The following is a 27,532-nucleotide window of genomic DNA, read 5'->3' on the forward strand; positions in this document are numbered from 1 at the left end:
TATTAAGGGCCAGTGTTAGATCTTGACAAACTTGTAGGAATCACCTGTGCTTCTCTGTGGGCCTGCTGGAAACTGTTACAAAAAAACTATAAAGAAGCTGGAATGGCAATTAAACATTTTTGGTAGGCATAATTCTCCTTTTCTCACTTTGCAATAATCATTTAGGACAATTTTACTTCCAAATTTCTTATCTAGAAATGTATTCCTGATTTCCAAAGCCTTTTTACTAACCTCTGCTTTACAGTAACACTTTAGCTTTTATCTGCATTGGAAAAACTGAAGCTTACAGGCATTCTGAAACCAGGTGCTGCCCTTTGCCTCCCAGCTGCTTGTTTTAAAAAAGCCTCTTTTTTTCTCTCTCTCTCTCTCTTCAGTCCCAGTTACCACATGGCATAAAGATCTTTGAACTCAAATGACAATTTTTCCTTAATGCAAGAATTACAATTACAGAATTAGAAATACTTATCCATTAAGCTTTTCAATAAATTAGTGAGAAATGTTAGCCCATTTTGCCATTTCTTCCTACATACATAGAGTTAATGAGAGTTTACTTCTATCCCCACTAGTTTAATATATATCCTTTAAAATCCAAATTACAAAAATAGCATAGGAATTGAATCACATCAGATAAATAAACTTTTCAACCATTTAAAAAACTTTTCCAATTCTTAGTATCTCTCAAGGGGTAGTTTTAGAAATTCCAGTCAAATCATTCATTTTTACCACAAGGTTTCCAATGTTCACCTGAAAACAAAGATGAAAGAAAGCCCTCTCTTGGCTCCATCCTGACTCCATAGGGCTGGCTTGATGAATTCATGCCAGCTTGCCCTTTGTTAAATCAAGTCTTAATTAAGATACCCACTTTTTTTGACTGCTAATTAAAGAACCCTGAGAAATCCTTTTTTAACTCTAGTTCCTGTTTTTTTTAAACAATGTACTAATCTTTTAAAACATTTGGTAATGCCCGAACTTGACCATTTGAATTTAAACTTAAATTCACTCAATTTTACATCATACTAACAGTCTTGAACATGTTCACACTCACACATGCACATATACATACATATTCTGGGAATATGGCCTAGTGGCAAGAGTGCTTGCCTCGTATACATGAGGCCCTGGGTTCGATTCTTCAGCACCACATATACAGAAAATGGCCAGAATTGGCGCTGTGGCTCAAGTGGCAGAGTGCTAGTCCTGAGCAAAAAAGAAGCCAGGGACTGTACTCAGGCCCTGAGTTCACGGCCTAGGACTGGCCAAAAAAAAAAAAAAAAAGATCTTAAAGCGCGCAAAATAAACATCGGCCGTACATTTTCCAGTGGCAAGAGATATTTTTGTCAATCTTACTCCTACAACACTCAAATTTTAAGACAAAACCTTTAACAAATTATTTTAGCATTCTCCATCCTCATTTTCCAGGGCTTGATAGTCTTAGTAAAACATTTTTAGTCTTAGTGAAACATTTTAGCACACCAAATAATTTTCTGCTGAAGAAGGCTGGGTGGGGGTCCCCCAGAGTTCTTTTTGTGGACACTCATACTGATTGTGAGCTGTCGCCTATACATCTTATGCAGGTTTGACACAGAAGAGACTGTCAGAATCACAAACAACACAGACAACAGCGCTGCGCGGTGGAGTCACTCCCCCCCCGCCCCCCCCCCCCCGCCACCTGCTGGTGGCTTGGGCTGGCTCCGTGTCCACCCCGGTTGGCGGCTGCGGGTCAGGACTCGGGGATGACATGTCCTTGTCCTGGGCTGCCTACGCTGGCGAGTTGACTGGGCGGGACCCTCTGGAGCGGAGGGCACAGCTGAAACATTTTCCTCAGAGTCCTCCTCTTGTAGAGTTAACTGGGGTGGGGAGAATGGAGGGGGAAACATTTCCTCCTCTGTGCTTCCTCCCTGGAGGACAGGTGGGTACAATTTCTTTTCTTCCTTCTTGGTTTTTCTCTTGTCTGGATGGCCCGAACAAGGGGTGTAGATTAGGCATTGCAAAGTCCTCATCTTACCTATGTCAAAGCTCCCCTCAGGTGGCCAATTAGCTCCCTCAAAGGTGGGCCATTCTGACTTGCAGAGGGTGATCCACTTTTCCTTCTTAAGGGCCACACCTTGGTTCTGAGCTATCTCCTTAACCTCCCTCCAGTGAGCTAGGATCAAGTCTAGGGGGCTAGATGGAGGTCCCCAAGATAGAACGTTACCCATAGCTCTGATCAGATGTTCAGTCCAAAAGGCTACAAAAACAAAACAATTAATACAAAAGGAGGAAAACACACAGGCCTGAAAACAAGAAAAGCTACGAGTTGGAGATCTCCCAAGTTGGCCCACAACCGCCTGAAGGGTGCAGAAGGAGTGGACCCAAGTTCAAGACCCAAGTTCAAGGTGGGATTTCAGGTGTCCCCCTTCAAGGGTGGAGAGTCTGGGGCGTCCCCCAGTCTCCCCAGGATTGCCGAGTAAGCGCGTCTGCTTCAACAACCCCTTCAAGAAATACTAGTTGGAACGGCCGTCCTCAAAAAGGAAGCAAAGCAGACAAACAGACAAATTACAGGACAAGACAAAGACAAATGAACAGCGCTGTTTTCTTACCTTCAGAGTCTGGGGTCTCGGGGGTCTCTGGGGCTATCCTGGACGAGCCCCCAACTATTATGCCAAGTCGCGAGAAGACCACCAAGAAGGCCACTGAGACTCAGATGTTCCGAAATGCAAAAGCAAGGCTTTATTCAGGTGAACTGCAACTCGGGCCTCGTCCTACCCACCGACACAGCGGAGGTTAGGAGGAAGCCCCAAGCTGCGATTGCGCAGGGCTTATAAAGGCAAAAAATAAAGTTACAGCAATCAGGTGTTCAAGCAAGCAAGATTAGGACATGGGTACAAATCTGATTGGCTCAGGGCTTGAGGCATTACTGGGGTGGTTAGAGTTAAGCATTCCCAGGTGGTTAGAGTTCTTGATTGACGGTGCCCTAATAAGCTTGTCCTGGGTTTGCTCACAGGGCCTGCTTATCTCAGGTTCGAGTGGTAAAGTGGGGCCTGACTTCAAAATGGCTTTAGTCTGGCTCTTCACTATATCATCACCACAGTTCAAACTGCCAAGAGGAGAGAGAAAGAGAGAGAGAGAGAGAGAGAGAGAGAGAGAGAGAGAGAGAGAGAGAGAGAGAGAGAGAGAGACTGTGTGACAGTGCTAGGCCAGAGAACTGAGAACCCAGGATACACATATCATCTGGAATCAGGTGCTTTGTACAGTCAATGCAGATTGATTTCCTTTGATTGTTTACATACTCCCCAAGGGACAGGGATTAGAGAAAAGCAGGAGCTGTTCTGATAGGACTCAGCCTGTAAGCAACTCTTTGTGATCTAACCTGTTTGGATAGATCATGAATTGTAAAAGATAAGGCTGTGGTACAAAAAAAAATTGAGGTGAGTTTTATATCGTAAGGAGATTCAGTATGCATGCTTCTATATATACAAGCAAGGTGCTTTGATGATATTCTCCACTACTCTTTTTCAGTGCTCTCACCCTTCACACTCTCTCTTTCTACTCCCTACTAGTCCCACCTCTATTTTCATGATCTTGTGTTTTCCTCTTAATTTACAGAGAAAACTTCTCTTTGTAGAATTAGCTTGTTTCACTTAGTAGGATGATCTCAGATCCTTCCATTTTTCAGAACATGGCATAGTTTTATTCTTCTTAGCTACTGAGTAAAATTCCAGTGTGTGTGAGTGTGTGGTACACATTTTCATCATTCACTTATCTGTTGCTAGGCACCTGGGGTTGATTCCATGCTTTAGCTATTGCAAACAGGGTCAAGATTAATATGGAAACACTGACTACATTAAGTTGACTTGGATTCTTCTGTTTTTGTGTATCCCAGAAGTGGTATGGGAAGATATCATAGTAGCTCTACTTCTATTTTTCCTTTTTTTCATCAACCCTATCTGGGCCTGGTGAGATTTTGGGTGCTGGTGCTTCTGATCCTGGAACCTGTGGCCTGCACCCAGCCCCAGTGTAATTCACCACATTCTCTAGATTGGTGTCCTTGCTTCCACTAGCTTTCTGATCTTGATCCTGCTTCTCTCTTGCTGGCTCCGAGCAGGGTGCCTCAGCAACAATTAACGATCATGGTTCCATGTGGAGATTTAGCTAAGTATAAAATGTACAGCCTTTCGTTTGGTTCCAGAAGTGACAAACCCTATAAGTATATACATGCATTTTTAGGTGTATATAGTCTATACATATATAATGTTTATATATTAAATATGGTGCATATATAGCTCTATATATGTTTGTACAGATACACATACACATGTAGACACACATATATGTATCACTTAATGCATTTAATAATAAAGCAACATTTATGGGATTTATCAGTCACTTTCATTAAAAATGGACTGGTATTCTTCTCAGGCAAACATTTCCAGACTTTTTTTGTCAGTCATGGAACTTAAACTCAGGGCCTAGGCGCTGTCCCAGAACTCTTTTTTCTCATGGCTAGCACTCTACCACTTTAAACCGCAGCACCAGTTCCTCCAGATTTTTTTTGAACACTAGATCCTCATTTTAATGCTTGTGTGTGTGATCTATTTCCTGGGATTCTCTATATCCCGTGTACTATATTATCATTCTCTAATCCTGTCAAATAAATCATTTAGTCATTACTGACTCCCTCTAGTGGGAGAGTTGCAGAATTCGGTCTACCCCAAACTGCATGGAGCCAATTTCTCCACTCATAGTGCTGTTAAAATTATTTATTTTGTTTGTTTGTGCCAGTACTGAGGCTTGAGCTCAGGGCCTCATGCTCTTAGAGCTTGGCATTTTTGCTCAAGGCTGGCACTCTACCACTTGAGTGAGCCACACCTTCAGTTCCAAACTACTGTCAAATTTAGTTGGCCAGTCTTGCTTTTGCCTCCACACCCGAACTCTACACAACTGACTAGCTGTTTGAACAGACTTAGACAGTTGGAACATTTACCTGGGCAGAAAGAATAATATCCATCATATTCCCATCCTTCCAAGTGTTATCCTGCTTCATTCCAGTACTGTGGGAATTTGTTCTGTCCTGGATTATCTTTTCTGAGCAGAATATATAACAATTACCAAAGTGACAACAAAGCCAATCAAAGTCAGATCAATGATAAACCAGTGCAGGGGCCATAAATAGCTTTCAACTCTTGCCCGCTTCCCAAAGGCCAGAGTGGGTCCATGACACTTAAAGAGATTACTTTCTACAGATGGCTTATTTAGCATGAATGTATGGCATTTGATAAAAGTTCCAAAGATAAACTGAACTCACGAGGCAGATAGTTTTATTCAGTAGGCAAACACTAATTTCTAAGTATTTTCTTTCTCAGTTAAGTATTTTCTTTATGGAAACTATCAAATAAGAAAAATTTTAACATAGAACTAACCTATGAAATTACACTTTTCTACAGGGAGTAGTCCAAGTTTTCTTTCTCTCTTGGGTGAATTTAGTTATTTTAGAATTTCCATTTCTTCTGGCCTTTAAAATGCATTTAGGGTAGGGAAGAAGGAGGAGTAGTGACAGGCAAGCACTCCCTGACTAAGCAGAGATGTAGGGGCCTTGCATATTGTTCATCTCAAGAGAATGCAGCAAGAAAATTATAAACAGGAAGAGAGACACACTAACAAAGAATTTATACCGCAGTGCACAAGGATGTAGACCTGCCAAGAGGCACCACCCCAAAGTGTCCCTTCCTTCCCCCACTCCTCCAGCAGCTTGGCTAAGCTATCTCAGCCAGATAGCACAGACACAACATACTTGAAGGTCCACAACTGCAGAACAAACAAACAAACAAAAACAGGAAAAGACCAGTAGAGAGGTTTCACCACAATTCTGCTGGTCCGCTTGAACCAATGCATGAGTACCCCATCAAGGAACCCTCTCCCAGGATACCAGCCTGGTGATGATGCAGAGTGCTTGGCCTGGACACTTTCCCCCCGCCCCCACCTCTTACCCCACCTTTCACCTCTCACTCCCCTCCCCAACCTATAAAGGGACACCATATTGGAAGAGGGCAAAGAAGCCTGGATCCCTTTCCCACCCCTTTTGCAGCTACCTGGGAAAGATCACACATGCCTGCCAGGGAACTGCAAGAACTAGCAGTCTTAAAAATCGCTAGCCAGTTCGGAGGGGAACTATTAAACTTACCACACATTGCTCCAGGATTCCTCAGGTGGACTCAGCCTCTGTCTGGGGCACATTAGCCTGTTGAGCTCCTTTACATAGGACTCCATTGCTGGCCTAATCTCCAGGAATCCATTTGATTGCCCGCATCAACCCATAAGAGACCCCAAAGTCAGGACCAACCTTTACTAATGTGGGGGCCCATTAGACTGCCATGCCCATACATACAGGATGCCACAGACAAGTCCAAATCAGGGTGGTGACCAATTAGACTAACCACATACTTCCACACAGGATCCCTGTCACTGGGCCCAACCCTGGCTAGGACCAATCAGACTTCCCACACCCCTCAGTAAGGAACCACACAGGTGAGGCCAACCTCCAGTGGGGATCAATATAGACTGTCATGCCCTTTTACACATGACTTCAAAGTGGGACCCCACATCTGGCTGGGATTGATTACACTGCCTGTGCCACTCAGTGCTGAACATTGGCAGGCACAAAGATACCTCAGGTATCCAGTAAACCACATCCTGAATGTAATATCAGAATTGAACTGCTCCTGCAGTCCCAGAGTCCCAAATGCATAAATCACAGTGAAAGATCACAAAATTCATGAACAAGACAATACGCTACCCTCAAAAACCAACAACACAGAGAGATAGTGATAGTGAATATGAAGAAAGGAGGAACAATTTTAAATTAATTGTGAGGGAATTGACCATTGAAATAAAAGGGCAAATCCATGATCAACTAGAAGATTCTGTTGTAATAAAGTTCCCTCTTTGATTTTGCTGCATTTAAAATTAACTCCTTGTTTTTTAAGTCTAACTTTTCTCACTGATGTGTCCAGAAGTATTTCTTCTCAGTTTCTGTCTGCAAGTTCTAGTTGGCTCTGTCCAATGGGTGGCATTTTTGTGAGATTGCTGAAGTTTTCACTCATTCTTTCAGTAGGTTTTCTAGGCCTTTAGTTTTGAATTCTTCCCTTTTATATATCCTGATTATGCATAGATTTTATCTTTTGGCCAAATATGACAATTCTTGAATGTGCCTTTGTTGTGTTCTGAGTGTTTTTTTTTCTTGACTTTGACTTTTTGTTCTAATTCTTCTACTTTATCCTCAACTCCTGATACCCTGTTTTCTAGTTCACTTCTTCTATTGCCTATGCTTTCAACTCAAGGCTCAAGGCTAGCACTCGGCCACTTGAGCTACAGCGCCACTTCTGGCCATTTTCTGTATATGTGCTGGGAAATTGAACCCAGGGCTGCATGTATACAAGGCAAGCACTCTTGCCACTAGGCCATATCCCCAACCCCTGTATTCTTCTAGTTGATCATGGATTTGCCCTTTTATTTCAATGGTCAGTTCCCTCACAATTAATTTAAAATTGTTCCTCCTTTCTTCATGATCAAAAAGAAACCAGGGACAGTGCTCAGGCCCTGAGTCCATGCCCCAGGACTGGCAACAAAAACAAAACAAAACTAGAATACAGGGAGGAAATGATGAAGAAAATGCAGGACATCCAAGATGACATGGATAAGAAGACAGAAATGTTACACACCTCAATGAAGGAAATCAAACAAAAAACTAACTCCATGAGAACTGAAATCAATAAAGAGCCTGGAAATAGGAAGGACTCTATCTTCCTAATGCAAAGCACAGTTGAAAGCATAGGCAATAGAAAAAATGAACTAGAAAGCAGGGTATCAGGATAAAGTAGAAGAATTAGAACAAAAAGTCAAAGTCAAGGAAAAAAAACACTCAGAACACAACAAAGGCACATTCAAGAATTGTCATATTTGGCCAAAAGATAAAATCTATGCATAATCAGGATATATAAAAGGGAAGAATTCAAAACTAAAGGCCTAGAAAACCTACTGAAAGAATGAGTGAAAACTTCAGCAATCTCACAAAAATGCCACCCATTGGACAGAGCCAACTAGAACTCCTTGCAGACAGAAACTGAGAAGAAATACTTCTGGACACATCAGTGAGAAAAGTTAGACTTAAAAAACAAGGAGTTAATTTTAAATGCAGCAAAATCAAAGAGGGAACTTTATTACAACAGAATAAAGATTAGAATTACTGCAGATTTCTCCGCACAAACTCTGATGCAACGAGAGCCTGGAGTGGTACTAATCAAGCTCTGAATGACAACAATTTACTGTCAACCTAAACTGGTGTACCCAGAGAAGTTAACATTCACATTTGATGTCAAAACTAAAACCTTTCACAACAAAAACTAAAGCAATTTATGAACACTAACCCAGTACTACAAAGGATACTAAAGGCAAGAATACTATCTGAAGAAGACAAGCAAAGCCAAGAAAACACAGCATGTAATAAAAAATCACTACAAGAATGGTTTAATAAACACAAGAAGAGGAAAGAAGCACGCTACAAGAACATAATAAAATGTCAGGAAACATCATTGGCTCAGCTCCCACCCAAAAGACGCATATCAGCAGATTGGGTCAAAAAAAACTCAATCCGGGGCTGGGGATATAGCCTAGCGGCAAGAGTGCCTGCCTCGGATACACGAGGCCCTAGGTTCGATTCCCCAGCACCACATATACAGAAAACGGCCAGAAGCGGCGCTGAGGCTCAAGTGGCAGAGTGCTAGCCTTGAGCGGGAAGAAGCCAGGGACAGTGCTCAGGCCCTGAGTCCAAGGCCCAGGACTGGCAAAAAAAAAAAAAAAAAAAAAAAAAAAAAAAAAAAAAAAACTCAATCCAACCATTTGTTGTCTACAAGAAACCTCACTGTCAATGACAAATACAACTTCTGAGTGAGGGGATGGAAAAGATCTTTCATGCAAATTCATTCTGCAGGAAGCCAGGAGAAATCATACTGTGATCTGATAAAATAGACTTCTAGTTAAAATAAGTACAAATAGACAAAGAAGGTTATTACATATTAATAAGAGGAAGAGGAAATGACAGTGGTTAATATTTATGTGCCAAACAATGGGGCACCTAAATACATTAAACAAACACGTCTAGACTTACAGAACATAATAGATCCTAACACAATAATAGTGGGAGACTTTAATGTTCCTCTCACCATGCACTAATATCAACTCAAATTGGATCAAATACCTCGACATCAGACCTGAAACCTTGAAGTTATGTCAAGATAGAGGAGGAGAAACACTAGAACTTATAGGAGTAGATAGAATCTTTTAGAAAGGAGTCCCAGGGGCACAGCTGATAGGAGAGACTTAGCAAATGGGATTAACTCAAAATTCAGTTTCTGTACAGCAAAGTCATAGTTATGAAACTGGAAAGACATCCAACAGACTGGGAGAAAATCTTTACTAGCAATACATCTGACAAATGCCTAATATCCAAAATATACAAGGAGCTCAAGAAACTAACCCCTTCCTTACATAATAAAACAGTCGTAAAAGAACCTGAAGAGAGACTTCTTAAAAGAGGAGGTAGGAATGCTAAAGAAACATATGAGAAAATGCTCAACAATCCTGACCATAAAGAAAATGTAAATGAAAGCAACTCTGAGATTCTGTCTCATCTCAGTTTTATTGGTCAATATCATGAATTCAAACAACAAATGTTGGTACAGATGTGGGAATAAAGGAACACTATTGCACTGTTGGTGGGAATGTAAATTATTACAAACTACTCTAGACAGAAGTCTCCAGGTTCCTCAACAAAACTAAACATAGATCTTCCCTACAACCCAAACATACCACTCCTGGGCATCTACCCAGAACATCTTAAGCTTGGATACTTTTAAAGACACTTATCTATCCATGTTCACTGCTGCACCATTCACAATAGTCAAGTTATGAAAATATTTCTAATGTCCTACAATAGATGAGTGGATAAATTTTTTTATCCAATTGTAGTACCCATGCACATTGTAATTTTACACACACATTAGAAAGAATAATACTATGTCATTTTCAAGGAAATAGATGGATTTAGAACAAATCATGTTAAATGAGGTAAGCCAAGCTCAGAGAGACAAAAGGCACATGTTTTCTCTCATATGTGGAAGTTAGACCTAATATATCAGGAACATGATAAAATATACAGTATTCTAGACATTCACACACAGTGAGACCAAAGGGGGATGTTCTTAGGAGAAGAATACAAAGGCACAATGCCTAAATGCCTCTGATCATACTTAATACTATTTATTGAATTGAACTCCAGGAAATGGAAACAAGAGATTTTTCTTTGTTGTTTTCTTTTCTTTTTGTCTTATTGGTTCATTGATCTGTTTTGAGGAGGGTAAGGAGGACCACAGAAATGGAGGGACACAGGATAGACAAATGCAGCAATGACACTTACTGGACACTATGGTAAAAATGAACTATACAACTTAAGGGTAGAGATGGGGGAAAAACTGGGAGAGTGAAGGAAGGGATGACATTATCCAAAAAGAAATGTACTCTTTAACTGACTGTGTACATCACCTTTATAACAACAGTTAAATGTTTTTAAAATAATGTTTATCAAAATGAACTCCAGGAAATGGAAACAAGAGATTGTTTTTCTTTGTTGTTGTTTCTGTTTTCTTTTCCTTTTGTCTTGTTTGTTCATTTATCTATTTGGAGGAATGTAAAGGAGGAAACAGAAATGGAGGGACAAAGGGGAAAATGTGGCAGTGATACTCACTAGATACTTTGTTGCAAATGAACTACACAACTTGTGGTGGGACAGTAGAAGAAAACTCGGAGAGGGTGAAGGAAAGGGTGAAGGAAAGGGTGACATTATCCAACAAGAAATACACTCATTACCTGACTTATGAAACTGTAACCCCTCTGTATACTACCTCTATAATGACAATAAAAATATTAAAATTAAAAACATTCAAATGACATATGGTTGAGCTCTTACCTACTGCTAGGGAAACACTGAAGTACTTATCATGTATCATAAAAGAGTTACCATTCCAATAGCTTTGGGGGACAAGTGTGGAAATTAAATTTGCATTGTTTCAATCACTATTTTCCTTTTGGTAAAAAAAAAAAATCATTGTCTAATAGTAACTCACATCTGTTTCTCCTTACTGAAAACTAAGTAATTACCTTTGTAGAGAGTATGAATAAAGGTGCATTAAAGTACTAATTCTTTAGGTTCTTAATAGGTCCTTCTTTTCCATAGTTGAGGTTTCTATGGTTTCACCTATTATACTCAATAGCGGTGAAAAAATATTAAGTGGAAAATTCCAGATACAAACACATTTTAAATTGAGTGCCATTCTGCATATATGGTAAATCTTGCCCCGTCCTGCTGGGATGTGAGTATTCCTTTCTTTAGTGGATCCATGAAGCATGTATATCACCACCTACTTACTGGTCATCGCACTTCTGAGGAGGAGTTTTCTGACTTTAGTTCTTTTGTTTGTTACCCTTATTTAACAATGGCTCCCAAATAAAACTTTTATACATATAGTTTTATGTGTGTGTGTGTATATATACATATATATGTGTGTGTATTTTTTTCCAGTTTTGGAGCTCAAAATCTGGTCTTGGGTGCTGTATCTGAGTTTCCTTTGTTCAAGGCTAGCACTCTACCACTTCAGCCACAGCGCAACACCTAGCCTGTTCTGGAAATTCAACCCAGGGCTTCATGCATGCTAGGCAAGTACTCTACAAATAAGCCACATTCCCAGACCCAACCCAAAAATTATATTTAATGTTATTTTAATCAGAATCAATTCATTGTAGAGGGGGAAGAGTTCTTTCTAAAATGTCTCTTCATGCATACAATGCATCTTGACCAGAGTCACTACCTCTGTTTTCACATATGTGCATCAACTACATTGACCACATTTGTCTCTTTCACCCTCTCTGCCAGGTGGTGTCCTATGTGAAATTGCTGCTTGAGATCTGATACCCATCACTTAGAACCATTTGCCCACTTGGGCTCTTCTTGCCCTTTCTGGACATAGTTTGTTCTCTGAGATGTATGAGGAATTTTCAGGCTTTGCATGTGAGGAAAGCTGACAGGTAACTGGTCACATGGCCAGACTGCCAGCTCTTCTCATTCTTATTGGGGTTGTGAAATATAGGGTTGTAAGGGCCCCCACGGCATTAGGACAGACCACACCTGAAGTCTCTCATAGTTCTCTCAAGACAGTCTCTAGCTTGAGGCTCTTCTTTAAAAAATGAATGTGAAAAAATGTCAGCTTTGAAATGGACCAGAGGCCAGTGGTTTTCCCTGAGTGGTATGAATTTCTTCCTCTGAGGTCTTAGAGCAGAGCCCTTTGTCCAAACTTAGCTTCATGGAGCTGCGCAGCTGGGTGGGTGTGGGGCATTGGGGCCACATGGGTGAGCTCTCTTGGATCATGTGGGCCATAGAACACTGAACTGGACTCCTGCCACTCAAGGCAGATGCCATGTACATCTTCAGAAGGCACCTATCTCCTCTGTCTTTCTGAACCTCCATTTTTCTCCTTCCCCTTTGTCTCCTGTGGGACACATCTGGATCAGAAAGAGGAAGTCAACTAGCTGGCCCCATCTGTTTCTCAGTCCTGGGACCACATGTGGCTAAGATGGCGCTTGACGCTGAACCCAGAGGCAGTTCTGTGGGCTGTGAGGAGAAATCTGGCCGACTCTAGGATTGGTCCCCGGCTCTTCCGCCCTTATGGACAGCTCATGTCTCCCCTTACAGTCCCTAGATAGGTGCACATACACCCCTCCCCTTCCTGCCGATCTCATTTGTCGGGCCTCTGAGACCCCGTCTCCTCACTTCTCCGGAGGAGATGCCCAAATGTTGGAGTCTCTAGGACCCCCTTCCCCCATCTCCCGGGGGAATGCCTGAACCCCAAAACTATGAAAGAAACTCCACCCTACCCCTCATACCGGCAGAAGGAGTAAGGCGTGTCCTTACCGGACTGCTCTAAGCTGAAGTAGGATGCCGAAATCCCTTCCTCGGCCCCCCATAATGTGTCAGGAGCCACAGAACAAAGATTTCGGGGAGACAGTTAGGTGTTCCATGCTTCTCTCTCTCAGGGGAGGCTGGGAAAAGGATTTATTAAGGACAAAGGCGGGAATGGGAAGGACTTGGGCCATTGGCTAAGCCGGGCTGCCCATCAGGTGATGTCATGAAACTTCCTTTGTGGGCTGGGCAACCCCTCTCATGGTGGCACGCACGTGTTTGCCTCACCCAGGGGCAGGGTCTTCTCTTCTGGTTGAGGCTGGAAGGTGGGAGGGGCTAGCTTTTTACACTGTCCCAGGGCTAGGGGAAGGGCAGCTTCTTGTGAGCTCTTGTCGCCCTTCCCCCATTAAGGCCAATGAGTCCCCAAGACTCATTGGCTCTTGTGCCTTATAAGTTACACGTGCTCCCCTCAATAAATGAGATCTTGCACTGACTTGACTCCCAGATGCGTCTGATTGTCCTCCTGTGAGGGAGGGCTGGGTGTGGGTGGTCTGTCGACCCTTTCCTTTCTTGGCTCGTGTGGTTGGGGCATGCCTTCCCCATCTCTCCCACAGGTCAGGGAAGTGCAGGGGGCGGGGGAGGGGAAGGGAGGGGCTAAAAACCCCGACAATGGCGCCCAATGTGGGGCAACGAGGAAGACGTTCACCAAAGTGAAACTATTGGCAGGCCAAGACAAGCGAATTCCGAGTTGCTAGCACTGTCCTAGGTCTGCAATCTCAACTTGATTCCTTGGCTGCTATGGTCCTTCAGAATCGCTGGGGCCTGGACCTGCCAGAGAAGGGGGACTCTGCCTGTTTTTTACAAGAGAAATGCTGCTTTTATGCTAACCGCTCTGGAATTGTCCATGATAAAGTAAAGAGGCTACAAGAGGATCTTGAGTGACGCTGATACGAACTGAACTCTGGACTGGGCTAAATGGGTGGCTCCCTTACCTTCTCCCTTTTGTGGGCCCCTTGATTAATTCTTGTATTTACATTTGGCCCTTGTGTGGTTAATAGGCTTCTTCAATTTCTTAATGAGCCACAGCTGTTCAATTAATGGTGGTCCGACAACAATATGCTGCCTTACAAGAAGCTGATTGGGAACCCTATGAGGTTGGCCATGGTCCCTACCAGGATGTACAGGCATGAGGCAAAAATAACAGGGCTTCCTCTTGAGGGTCAATCTCTCACCCCCACCCCAAATGGGCTGGCAAGCCGTACAGGTAGGCTTGCCTGAAGAGCTAGAGTGGTAGTCAATGACGGGTAAGATCCCCAGAGGGGAACAACCTAAGACAGGCACACTCTCGAGTAAGGCAACCACCTGCTAATAAAACAAAAAGGGGGAGATGTGGGACACAGCTGGATCAGAAAGAGGAAGTCAACTAGCTGACCCCACCTATTTCTCAGTCCTGGGGCCACGTGTGGCTAAGATAGCACCTGACACTGAACCCAGAGGTGGTTCTGTGGGCTGTGACGAGAAATCTGGCTGACTCTAGGATTGGTCCCCGGCTCTTCCGCCCTACGGACAGCTCATGCCTCCCCTTACAGTCCCTAGATAGGTGCACGTACACCCTCCCCTTCCTGTCGTTCTGATTGGTTCTTGTGCCTTGTAAGTTACACGTGCTCCCTTCAATATACGAGATCTTGGCGCTGAATTGACTCCCAGACGTGTCTGATTGTCCTCTGGTGAGGGAGGGCTGGGTGTGGGCGGTCTGTCGATGCTTTCCTTTCTTGGCTCCTGTGGTCAGGGCGTGCCTTCCCCATCTCTCCCACAGGTCAGGGGGGAGCAGAGGGTGTAGGGAGGGGACTGAAAACCTCGACAGTCTCCATCCAAGGGAAGACAGGCACGTTTTATATTGTGAACTTACTGCAAGGAGGACAGAAGATGGAAAGGCTTATGTGAGAAGCTGCCAGGTAGACAGAAACCTTTCAGGAGAGAGGTAGATGGAGATGGTGAGGTCCTATAGAGACTGTGCTAGTATGAATAATGGCTTCCCAAGATATAGGTGCCATTATGGCAGGAGGACAATTCCTATTTTTTTATGCTTTATTACTTCATTTTTGTTTTAGAGGTGACATACAGCTGGGTTACTTTTACATACATCTGGTAATAAGTACATTTCCTTCCTTTTGCTTAGTATCATCTCTTCCCTCATTCTCTCTCATTCCATCCCTCCTATCTCTGCCCACGAGTTTTCATCAATGTTCAGTGCAGTGGTGGACCTCGCTGCTGCATATTTTCACCCATTTTTCCATTGATTCTGAGCCCTCCTCCAAATCACATGTGCACACCATATAAGAAGTAATGAATACAAATGAGTAAGAAAAGATCCTTTGTTTCCTAATCCTTGGGCTTTGTGTGTGTGTATATATATATATATATATATATATATATATATATATATATATATATATATAATTTTATATACATATAAAGAGGTGCTTGGGTTTTCAATTTGGTGCTTTTCTCCTTCTCCTCTTTTGGTCTCACTGTATCTGAGTGTCTACAATTCTGTATACTTTGTCATATCTCATTGCATTTTAAATCTAACTTCTGTATATCGGGGAGGACATGAGCCATTTGTCTTCCTGATCTTGGCTTACCTTGCTCAACATGATTTGTTCTAATTCCATCTATCTCCCTGAAAATGCCATTATTTATTTTCTCCTTTCTAATGTCTGTGTAAAATTCCATTGTCTATTGGTGCCACATGTTTTGGATCCATTCATCTATTCTGGGGTATCTGGACTGTTTCAACATCTTGGCTATTGTGTATACTGTAGCAATGAACATGGATGTGCAGGTGTCCTTGTCCACATCCTGGTTCCCTATAATCTGTTTTATCACAGTGGGAACAATGTAAAAAAATCATTATTATGATGGACAAGTATTGTAAACATAGAAGCAGAGAGATTTGACATGAGACTGCATTTGAATAGTGAAGCATCCCAAAGCCCAGAATTGCAGCTTTAGATCATGGAAATGGGAAAAAGAAGAAGCATACCAACAACACTAAAGGTTTGTGGCCCTTTAATTTCCTGTATGGGGGCATGCCCGGATGCCTTGCATCAGAAAGAGGCAATTAGCTGGCCCCGCCTGTTTCCCAGCCCTGGGGTCACAGGTGGCTATTACAACAAACCTGGAAAGGCGGTACTAGCTAGCCCCACCTCCCAGCCTTGGGACTACATGTGGCCAAGATGGCGCCTGGTGGTGAACCCGGAGGCGGTCCTGTGGTCTGTGACCTAGAATTAGGCCGCCTCTTAGGGTCCCTCGGCCCTCCACCCTGACGGACAGCTCAGGCCTCCCTTCACAGTCCCTAGATAGGTGCGTGTACACACCTCCCCTTCCTGCCCCTCTCTGACCTATTTAAGAGCAGAGATTATTTCAATAAAGCGAGACGTGCACAGACATTGTCCTGGACTCTGTCTGATTATCCTCTGGTGAGGAGGGGCTGGGTATGGGTGGTCCCTCGACCCTTTTCTTTTCATGGCCCGCCTTGGTCGGGGTGAGCTTCCCCATCTCTCAGGCGAGTCGGGAGAACACTGGGGGCCAGAGACCCCGGCACCTGTGTTTGTCCCAATGAGACCCATGTTAAAATTCTGATCTTTAAAATCACGAAACACTAGATTTCTGTCACAAACATCGCTATAATTAATTATAAAACAGTTGAAAGCTCAGTTGTATAAGCAGATAAGCTCAGCTCAGATAAGCAGCAGAAAGGAAAACAGCCTGTTCAGGCACAGGTAGGTCTGAAGGCAGTCAGGTAGTCAAGGATTGTGTGCATAGTCTTAGGCAGGTGGACAGGAGAAAGATAGATTGTCAGCAAGTAGGGATCCTGGACAAAGATAGGAGAGGAAAGGAAAGCCAAACAGAAGAACTGGAAGCAAGATTGTCAAGCAGGTTGGAAGAAGAAAGCAGGATGCACATAGATGGACTATGGGTAGGAGCCGGTGACAGGAAGACAATGGCAGGCAGAAAGTTATCAGAACTTCTCTTGTCCCCAGCAGGACTAGCAGAGCTTCCTGAGACGCAGGTGGATCCCATTCTTGGACTTCAACACAAGTCGTGGCATGAGGATGGGGATCCTGCTGGGATCTGGCAGCAGCTCAAAGCGGAGCAGCGTCAGGGCCACAGCCACCTTCATCTCATTCATGGCAAATTGTTTCCCAATGCAGTTCCTAAGCCAGACAGGAACAATGAAAGGAGATGTGGCCTCAGAGCCTGTTCTGATCTGGGCAGACCTGGGCCGCTGAGTCAACCTAGAGTTGGACATTTAGAGTCCTCTTTCCTAAGCCCTGCCTCATCCCTCTCCTTACAGATCAAACACACACACACACACACACACACACACACACACACACACACACACTTTTCTACCCCAAGCCTTCATTCATAATCTCTTGACTTGCCTCATTTTTTACAAAGACCTAACTTTGAATCCTACTCTGTTAGAACTGAAATAGCCCTGACCTGACAGAAGCTATTACTATTTATCATTTTGGAATGAAGTAAGGGTGAATTCACTCCCTCTCCTACAGTTGTTTGGTTCCCCAGTGTAGAGGCTACTGGTCAGTACCATGACCCAGTGTTCATTTTCTGTGGGGGCAAAGGACTTAGGATCCATCTCTACAGAGCACTCATAGAGGAGCAGAGGAGCTCATGAAAGGGGCACTGGTTGTCCAGGTGGTGATTTCTGATTCTCCCTCACCAACTCAGTCCATCAGTATTGAAATCCAAAGCTATCTAATTTTGCTCCTGAAATATCTCCTCTTGTCACCTTCAATCTCCTCTCCCAGATTTCTCTGGTCTCCATGACTACTGTCCCTCCACACTGACACTTCCAAACCCTCCATTACAGAGGACAATGTTTCAGATACCCCAGCTTTATCCAAAATCTCTCCGGGTTGATGCCCTACCCTCCACCACATCTTAAATGCCCAGGACCACTTCCTATAACATCTCATGTAGAAGTCAAAAGACTCCCTCCACCTCTTCTGGCACTTTCTAAAGGTTTAGGCCATTGACTGGCCCTACCCTTCTGCCACTTGTTCCTCCTCTTTCCTGACCCCCAGGCACCATCCTTTTTTTTTTTTTTTTTTTTTTTTGGCCAGTCCTGGGAGTTGGACTCAGGGCCTAAGCACTGTCCCTGGCTTCATTTTGCTCAAGGCTAGCACTCTGCCACTTGAGCCACAGCGCCAGGCACCACCCTTTACTCAAAGGAATGTGCAGAATTCCCGATTATGGGACATTCCACAAGCAACTAAGTGAGTAAACGACTGCAAAGGAATGAAGGAATGGTATGTGTCTTGCACACAGGCATGCAATTCTGCATAACTGGCTGTTCTTGTCCTTGACTCAAGGACAGGAAGGTGGATCTCTCTATTCCCTTCCTGCAGCGTAGCACAGAGAAACATACTTTGGAGAGAAATCACACTAATTCACTTGTAAAAATTACTTTAGTTAAATTTTAAAAAAACAAAACAATAATAGAACACCTGGGTTGTACATATTTCTAAATAATAATTACTACTAATAATTTTCTTCTGTCCTCCAATGGCTCTATCATGATTTGTAACTAATCTCAAGAAATCTGCCTTCTAGTCGAATGACATGCTAAAGGGCCTGTTCTCTGAAAATTGATTAGCTTCATAAAATTCATAAATTAACTAGGTGCTGATGGCTTACATCTGTAATCCTACCTCATGCATAAGCTGAGATCCAAAGACTGAAGGTTAAAATAGGCCTGGACGAGCTATCCTAGAAATGTGATCTTCCATTAACAGCACCCAAACTGGAAGTGGAGTTGTGGCTTAAAGTGGTAGAGCACTAGCCTTGCGCAGAAGAGCTCAGAGACAGGGCCCAGGCCCTGAGTTCAAGCTCCATGACCAGGAAACCTATGTTTTTTGCAGAATTATTGACTCAGGAAAACTTTCCTTCTCTTAATTATTTGTAAAGTTGAAGCCAACCCATATTTCACAAGACAAGTCTTGGAAGCATTCTGGACTTTCACAGCAGAACATGACTGTCCAAGTCAACACCTATTTCAGGTCACTTTGTCATTGTACACATTTTATATGTTGTAACTGAAGAGTAGATTTCCTCTCAGACACTGCTGTCCATATCCTTACTCCCTCATTCTTGGATTAAGTGGATCATGGCATTATGGTATAGAAATCCTTCTATAGGGCTTGGAATGTGGCCTAGTGGCAAGAGTGCTCGCCTCGTATGCATGAAGCCCTGGATTTGATTCCCCAGCACCACATATATAGAAGATGGCCAGAAGTGGCGCTGTGGCTCAAGTGGCAAAAAAAAAAATAAATTAACTAATAAAATAATAAAAGTCTTTATGAGCTTTAAAAAAAAAAAGAAATCCTTCTATACATTCAGAATTTTGCTGAAACCCAAAATGTGTGGGCAACCCTTAATGGTGTTCAATGAATGTCTTCTATGATGAGCGGCAAACTTTCAGAGACATGGCTGCAACAGTAGGCCTTCAGATTCTACAGCTATGAAAATTTGCAACGACTCATTGTAGTGTTCAACCTGTGAATTAAGATGATGTGCTGCATTGGGAATGTGGAAAAGACACACATCTACCCTTCATGATATCTGACAAAGAGGAAAGAAACACCTACGAGTTAATTTACATGAGAAACTAGAATTCTGAAAATACATACTTCAAAAATGGAATAAGCACTGAACTACAGTGAAAGTGGGAACACACAATGACACGAAGTTTTGTCCGGTCATTGGAAGACAGTGGGTCTAGGTCCCTATGGGCTCAGATGTAGCTACCAACATTAACCAATAAAGCCACAGTTGAAGATGCCACGCAGGGAACTGCAGGATCATAAAAACCAGGCATGTGCCAGGGGACAACCCTTTTCTCACATCCATTACCATGCAAGCAGCTTCTCACCTTGGTCCTCCAGAGAAGGGAAGGAAGGAGTGGCTGTGCTGGGAAGAATCTGGGGCAAACCGCAAAGGGTCAAACACCTGCAGAGAGAAGAAACAGGACCCAGAACCATGGGAGGCAAGTCCTGCTTCCAACCTATGAAGAGACAGCATGGCTAGGTGTGGGATTGATAGGAGGTGTTAGTTCTCCGTGTTCCTTTCCCTCCCCACTTTCTTCCCAGGGCCCTCATACCTCTGGATTTGGCCACACCTTCGGGTTATGATGAAGAGAATAAAATGAGAGTGTAACTGTGACACCTGTGGGGCAGGAGAGACAGAAAAGACATTGATGCTAGCAGGGTAGAGCTCTGGCTCCTCATTGAACAGGGGCCACAAATACACAAATGGCCTGGATGACAAATATAATCACTAGGAGCACAATTAAAACTTTAGTGCAAGGTGGATACCATTGGAGGTGGTGCTTGGAACAGGTCCTAGTATGATTTAGGAGCAGAAAACCATGATATAGACATGAGATCAAGGAAGTACTGGAGGCTCAGTGCTAATATGAAATGACCTGACAAATCACAGTAAACAAGCATCTTCCGTGAGCCTTAGATAACATGCATTAAACCTTCCAATAATTAGAATTAACCCTCTGTAATGAGCTATTTTATTTTTTCCCTTGATTCAGTTTTAGTTGCCTTCACCTTTTGTCATACTGGGTGGTGGGGGGGGCAGTTCCTGCCTTGGAGAAAGAGTCACTATCACACCAGGTCCTGCAACTGGGTTTTAGGATTGTGAAAACTTTGTGGCTATTCTCACCAGTGTCATCAGGGCTACTTGATTACCTGTGCTTGTAACCTTGGTTTCTCCTTGTCCCACTAGCCAGGTTCATATTCTCTCTCTCTCTCTTTCTCTCTCTCTGCCTCTTTCTCTCTCTCTGCCTTTCCCTCTCTCCCTCACCCCTTCTCTCTCTCTCTGTGTGTGTACATACATACCTCTACATATATGTATACACATATATGCTTTGTAGCTGTCTTGTCCACTCTTCATTGATTTTCACTGCTATTCCTTCCTTTCCCACTTAAGTGTACAGTTTGTTCATGGAGCCACAGGAAGAGCTAATAATCCACTCTTGCTCTGGAATTCACACAGTGTTACATGTACTTGATGATGAAAGATGAGATTCTAAAGTCTGAGCAAGACCCGTTAAGTTTCCTTTGTTCTCATAGCTTCAACATAGCAGCAATGGGTTCATATCGGGTGAGGAGTGAGTTAGCAGAAGTTTTCCCATTATGGATTAAAGCTCAGATTCAGCCACCATCTGCTTTGCTAGCAACTGAATGGTTCCTTGAACACTGCACATTTCATTTAACATGGCATCCATGAACTTTCCTGATTTACCTTCACCTATGGAAGCAACCATAGCACCTTAGTTCCTCTCTGATTTTCTGTCATCTTCTGTCTATCACAGTAATGAGAATTGGGGGATGAGAGGTTTTGAGGTATTGCTGAGGTTAAATTGTGTTAAACATTTTCATTTCTCTCATTCCAACTTCAAACTAAGAATACAAATTACTTTTGAGGAAAGGAGACCCACCGGGCTCCAAACTGGGAAGCACATGTGTACTTCTGACTGCTCCTTGTCTATGCTGAGTGCTTGCTGAGTGAGTGTGGGAAGCTCATACCTTTGGGTAGGGAGCGCCCGTCAGGGAAGGTGACAGGTTTGCTCAGCTCTCTGCTCACAGCGGGTACTGGTGGGTAGAGTCTCAGAGCCTCCTTAATGCACATGGTTGTGTAGGCCATCTTGTCAAGGCTTTCCCTGAAAGGAAGCCCATCTTCAGGGTCAGGCAGGGCCCAAAAAGTCTAGAGTTTGCCCCAGTGGTTTGGTAGGGCTCTCCCACACATTGAGCTCTCTCTCACTCACCAAGTGACAGAGGCTCCATCTCCTAGGAGGCTTTGGACCTCCTCCCTGCATTTCTGCTGGTGCTCGGGGTGCATGGCCAGAGCATAGAAGATCCAGGAGATGCCACTTGCTGTGGTGTCGTGGCCCTCAAACATGAACGTGTCCACTTCAGCACGCAGGTCCTTGTCAGACAAGCTGCTTCCATTTTCCATCTAGGGGCGTTATGATTGAGAGAAAGTTTTCCCTTGGTCTGAGTTTCTCCAGAGAGCCTCAGGTCTCTGCCACAGGCACTCACTTTGGAAAACAGTAGGATGTCCAGGAAGTCTAAGCGCCTCTTCTTCCTGACCTTTTCCAGCTCTCCCTCATCTTGAAGCTGAGCCTTCCTCTGGTTGATCACCTTGTCTGTTCCAGGACAACAGTTACCAGGCAGGCAGAGTCAAAAGCTACAGCACCTCCCATAGCCTGTCCTTTCCCCTGTTTGGGGTCTCTATAGAAACTATGGTGCATTTCTGGGTAGCTGTTTGGTTCAGGTCTGGAAGTCTAGCACATGATCTGGAAGTCAAGCTTCCCCTTAGGCACAAAGAGCACAGAAGTCCTGTTAAAAATTACTAGTACACGTCTTATTTAATATCACAGTACTATGACACTGAGAATTTTTGTATGATACCTGATACTCTAAACTCTTAGCTGCCATAAGTTATTCTAGCATAGTATTCTGAAAGAGTGTATCTCTAGCTCAACAGAGGTATCTCTGACTGAGAGACATGACTGTAATTTTGGGGTAAGCCTAATAAGGAAGAGGGACAGAAGCGGGAGACAGAACCTGTATGCTCATGAGCAAGCTGGCAGGCATGATGGTATGTGCGGCCATCAGAGGTCATACTGTAGATGACATCATTCTGGTGAAAAACATTCCTCAATCGGGCAAAAACCAGGTTGTTCAGATCCCTAATAGCCTGGATGTAGGACTTGGAATTCCTGAAAAACAGAAGGGACAATACACTGGGGTTTGAGAATCTGATAGAGACAGAGTGAACTCACCATACAGTCCTCCAATAATGGGAGAAGACAACACTTGAAAATATCTAAGTTCCATTTTAAAGGTCTTATGGAGATGACATGACAGTTTCCACCTGTGCTAGAGATTAGATGTGTGTGGTTAGGCAGCAATGGGTCAGGTCAGGAATCTTAGGTGTCCCTAAATTTGGGGTCCCAATCTTCATTTTTAGTGGGAGAATCGAAGCTGTCTGACCTGCCTCTCAGGTAAGTAAGTCCTCACCAGTTGGTAAGAACAAAGATCCTGATAATAAATGTCACTGACCTGTCCCCCTGGATACCCTCTTGTTGACTGAAGGCACATTTCATGATGCTGTCCAGAGTCATCAAGGAGATGTCTTCAAAGACGTCCAGAGAGTTGTCCTGGATGCTGAGCTTCTCCCATTTGTCCTGGGATTGGAGGATGACATTGACAGTCTCATTTCCCACAGAATATCTGTGCTAAATAGACTAGCTTCCTTTCCTCTCTCTCCATGTGTCTTGTTCCAAGTTCTTGGATTAGATGCCCTTCTAGCTAATTAAGTGTATGGAGCAATATTTGTAGTCTGACTGTTTGTCACAATATGTTATTACAGAATTGAGCATATATACATCTGGTCACTTCTTTTCAAATGGTATTTCCACAGGTTTGGGTCGGTGACCTTACATTATGTATCTAAAACCAAACAACTACTAAACATAAAAAAGTCTAGAATAGACCTATCAGTGGATCACAATAGCTCAACAGCTATGTACATATGATCATATAAGACAAGGATAAGCAAAACAACTCCAAGAGAAGGATTCTATTGTTGACGTTACATTTAAAGTTCTAGGTGAATTTCCTTTGGTGTATGATATGTGGGTACTGCATATGATTTTGGTATACTGGGTATTGTATATATGCCTACCTGATTTGGGAAGGGAAAGAAAAATGAGGGTGTAAGATATCACAAGACATGTACTCACTGCCTTATTATGTAACTGTACCCCTTTTGTACAACACCTTGTCAACAAAGTTTAATTTTAAAAAAAGAGAAAAAGAAAGAATGATAGCCTTGAGCAAAAAGAAGTCAGGGGACAGTGCTTAGGCCCTGAGTTGAAGCCACAGGACTGGCAAAAAAAAAAAAAAAGGTGACCAATGATTACTGAAGTAGTATGGAGTAATGCTGCAGTTTAACTCTAGTGCAATTAATCCCCTCTAATAAAATTTACCCACGATAAAAAAAAAACCTTTTGAATTTTGAGAATAAGTAGTGACTTTTTTGAGTTGATGGAAAAGTTCATTGCACGAATACCCTTCTGTTTCCTGAAAGCTTGGGAAGTAGACTTGAAAATTTGGTAGAATCTCAACTATGAAATCACCAGTTAGCATGGAAAGGAAAGCATGCTTTGGCCAGGAGTAATTCTATTGGTGGCTATCTTGGACTCTGATTCTAGTTCATTTATCAAAATTTTACTGAGCACTGTCAGGTTGGTAGAGAACATGAGGTAGGTTTGACTGTGGCAATGTGGGCCTTCCTTTGTCCATCTCAATGTATGGGTCATGATGTCCACTCAGAAGTCCTGGGGCCATCATGATTGAATGACAGCCTTGCAAGCTCCCAATACCACTGACACTGCCATTGCCCAATCCATCCAGGGACAGGTAGCTTACTTTTGGTGGGAGTTTCTATTCCCCCAGTTCACTGAGCTGAGAAGGAAGGAGAGGGACTTGTATCTACCATGATACACTCGGTAAGACAATGAGCAGCTGGCTCAGTTCTGGTGCCTGGATGTTTTCTGTACTATTTATTTCTGAGGAACCAAGTCTCACAGGAATAGACTTGGCAGTATTAATAAATGCCATTATGTCTAATGGCCTCTATGTTAGAGAGTGGAGCATGAGGTATTTTGTGAGTGTGTGGACATGAGAGGGAGAGACAGACTCACCAGCATCATTTGGACAGAGTTCACCATGATTCCCACGTAGGGCTTCAGGATGTCATAGTGGAAAGCTGGAGTCAACATTCGCCGGTGCTGGAACCATTTCTGCCCATTCAGCAGGAGCAAACCATAGCCTGCGCAGCAGATGGACATGGGCTTGAGTGTGAGGGAAGTGAACTGGAGAAACAAAAAGGTGTTGTGAGAGAAATAGAATGTGAGAGTGCTGGGAGTGGGTCAGGAAGACAGCATTTCTTGGATAAAGCCAGTAAGCAATGGCACCTTTCAGAAATGTGAATCTTCCAATTGTTCTTGTGTATCTGATATGATTAAGAGAGCTGTCGGATAAAAGTTGGAGAGGCTTGAGGGCAGATCACAGAGGGACTTCAGTAAATATCAGGCTGAACATGTTTCAGGATCACTTGGAGGAGGTGTAGCAGGAGCTGGCCTCAGGAGACCGCAGGCCAGAATTTTCTTTTTTAAGTAAAGGTCAAGATAGAAGGATTGAAATGGGACTTCTATTTAATGATTGGTCTTGACAATAATAATCTGTTGCTCTCAGTAAGGCCAAGGGACAGTACCTGGGGAACCTAGATGAAAAGTGGCTGTAGTTCTAGGTAATATGTACTTACCAATCCATGGAGCCACAAGGTTATAGATACCATGAGCTTTTGGATCTGAAAAGTAAAGGTTTATTCATTGGAAACAGTGGAAATAATAGGATTGGAGGCACTGATGTTCTGACCAGGAGCAGACATGACAGGTTTTGTCTGCTTGTACTTTTTTCTTTTTTGAAAAATCAGGATATGTAAATTGTACAGAAGGGGTTTCATTGTGACAATCCCAAACATGCATTCAATATATCCTTATCAAATTCACCCTTTCTGATACTATCTTATCTCGTTTCCCCTTCTCCAAACAAAAATATCATTAGGTTTTAGAATTCTACTTTCAAACAGCAAATTAAGTACTTTGGCCCTATTCGTCCTCATTCACCCTCTTTGTTAACCCTCCCTGCTCCCACTAGTGTCCACCTTCAAACAATCTGTTTTACTCTCCTGTCAATTTTTATCTTTCATGTATGTTGGTTGGACCAACAGTGTTATCCTAGTATTTCAGATATGCTGATGCTATGTTTTGCTCAGTATAACCTTCTCTTGTTCTCTCTTTTCCCATCCCAGTCCTCTATTAATAACTGTCATCGAGCTTCTTGATACTATCTACATGCACATTGATAACATATTTCAAAATTTCCCCCCACATTTACAGTTAGATTTCCAGCCCTGGCATTTTGATTACTGTCAGTTGACATCTTGTATATTCCATGTCACCTCCCATTGCCCTCTTAGCCTCCTCTATCTCAGTCATGATAGTCAGTTAAACTCAAGAAGACTGGCATCGTGTTCCAGAAACTAAACACCCCCCAAAATGATGTGGTAAGTTGGTGAAAAACAGAGACCATGTCTTCAGTGCAAAAGTGTAAGAAATAACTTGGAGGATGTTCTACAGTGGTTGGTGAGTTAGTCATTCATGATATAGCTCAGTGACAATTAGAGTTTAAACAACCAAGTCAATGTGGATATGAAGTTTATCTTTCATATATAAGGCAAACTATATAAATAGGTAAAATAATTTAGTTTAAAAAGATGAAGAAAAATCTTGAGCCCTGTTTTGCTGTTTAAATTATAAGCACTAAGTACTGTTTTCTATATGCTAGATTGTGGCTTCAAGAAAAATATGGTAAGCAATTATTTAGATTATTTAGACACAGGTGGGAAGGGCTTAGCTCTCACCTGATCTTCCCAGAATCACCTTCATATAGTCAGGGTCATAAACCACAAAACGGGCTTTGCTCCCCCAGAGCCACAATGGGGAGGCACTTGGAAATTTCTCAACTCTTGAGAGAATCTCTTGCAGCTCCTGATCTTTTCTGACCTGATATCATTGGAAAGATTAATCATTAGTAATTTTATACTAAACACAGGGACGAGCTCTGAATAATTCAGCAAAGCATGGGATTTGGGGCAGCAAACCATATAGAAGCTTGATTTTTGGGTAAAAGCAGAGTCTTTGTGCTTAGTTGTAAGAGGAGGAAAGTCCGGAAGGACCAACCACAGACACCCAGGTGGAAGGGGGCCAGGACAGGCATCAGACCTGCTAAAGAAAGGTGTGTGACTAGAGCTGAGTAATAGCAAAGCAGGCTCCCCTTGAGGGAATGAGCTCCCTGTCACTCTATAAGCACAGCTGGAGAGATACATTGTCACTTGAAGGTTTGGTGCTAGTTCTACAGGGGGCTTTGTCCTGTGGTTTGTTGATCAGTCTCTGAGAGCCCTGGCCTCCCATCTCTTTCACTCTCCATCTTTCTCCTCCTTACCTTGTGCCCAAAGAACCAGTGGGAGGGTGGGCATGGGAACTGCTGGAAGGCTTTGAGCAGCCACTGCCTTTGCAGATAGAACTGAGCTGCCTTGAACAGCAGCAGAAGCAGGCCCAGCAGGGAGGCCACTTGGAGGAGCCCAAATATGCTGCCCAGAAGCCTGGTGTGGCTCAGTACCGAGACAGTCATGTTGCAGAGGCTTCTGGATCACTAACTGCTCCTCACTATGACTAAATCCCCAAAGCATTTCAAGTCCTGGTAGGATTGCCCCACCTCCATATGGGAGGGAGAAAAAGGGCATAGTTTGACCTCAGAGTTTGGAGTTGATTAACCAGGAAGATGTACCTTGGGAAACAGATCAGAGCATTAT

General features: G+C 43.1%; 1 protein-coding gene across 1 annotated transcript in view; it reads right to left on the minus strand.

Annotated features, from left to right (window-relative positions):
* The window catches only part of LOC125355118 (cytochrome P450 4A6-like), an 85,395-nt gene extending 58,029 nt beyond the window's left edge, over positions 1-27,366 (minus strand). Inside the window, exons 1-12 of the mRNA XM_048351249.1 lie at positions 27,163-27,366; positions 26,582-26,723; positions 25,421-25,465; positions 24,798-24,925; positions 23,152-23,276; positions 22,654-22,808; positions 22,126-22,232; positions 21,852-22,042; positions 21,613-21,746; positions 20,175-20,239; positions 19,947-20,023; positions 17,032-17,205 (exon numbers count right to left, since the gene is read on the minus strand). Of these exons, the coding sequence (XP_048207206.1) occupies positions 17,037-17,205; positions 19,947-20,023; positions 20,175-20,239; positions 21,613-21,746; positions 21,852-22,042; positions 22,126-22,232; positions 22,654-22,808; positions 23,152-23,276; positions 24,798-24,925; positions 25,421-25,465; positions 26,582-26,723; positions 27,163-27,351 (1,527 nt within the window). The 5' untranslated portion in view covers positions 27,352-27,366 and the 3' untranslated portion in view covers positions 17,032-17,036. The remainder of the gene's footprint in view (positions 1-17,031; positions 17,206-19,946; positions 20,024-20,174; positions 20,240-21,612; positions 21,747-21,851; positions 22,043-22,125; positions 22,233-22,653; positions 22,809-23,151; positions 23,277-24,797; positions 24,926-25,420; positions 25,466-26,581; positions 26,724-27,162) is intronic.
* Between the last annotated feature and the right edge of the window lie 166 nt (positions 27,367-27,532).

Source organism: Perognathus longimembris, chromosome 7 (genome assembly GCF_023159225.1).
Source record: "Perognathus longimembris pacificus isolate PPM17 chromosome 7, ASM2315922v1, whole genome shotgun sequence".
NCBI lineage: Eukaryota > Metazoa > Chordata > Mammalia > Rodentia > Heteromyidae > Perognathus > Perognathus longimembris.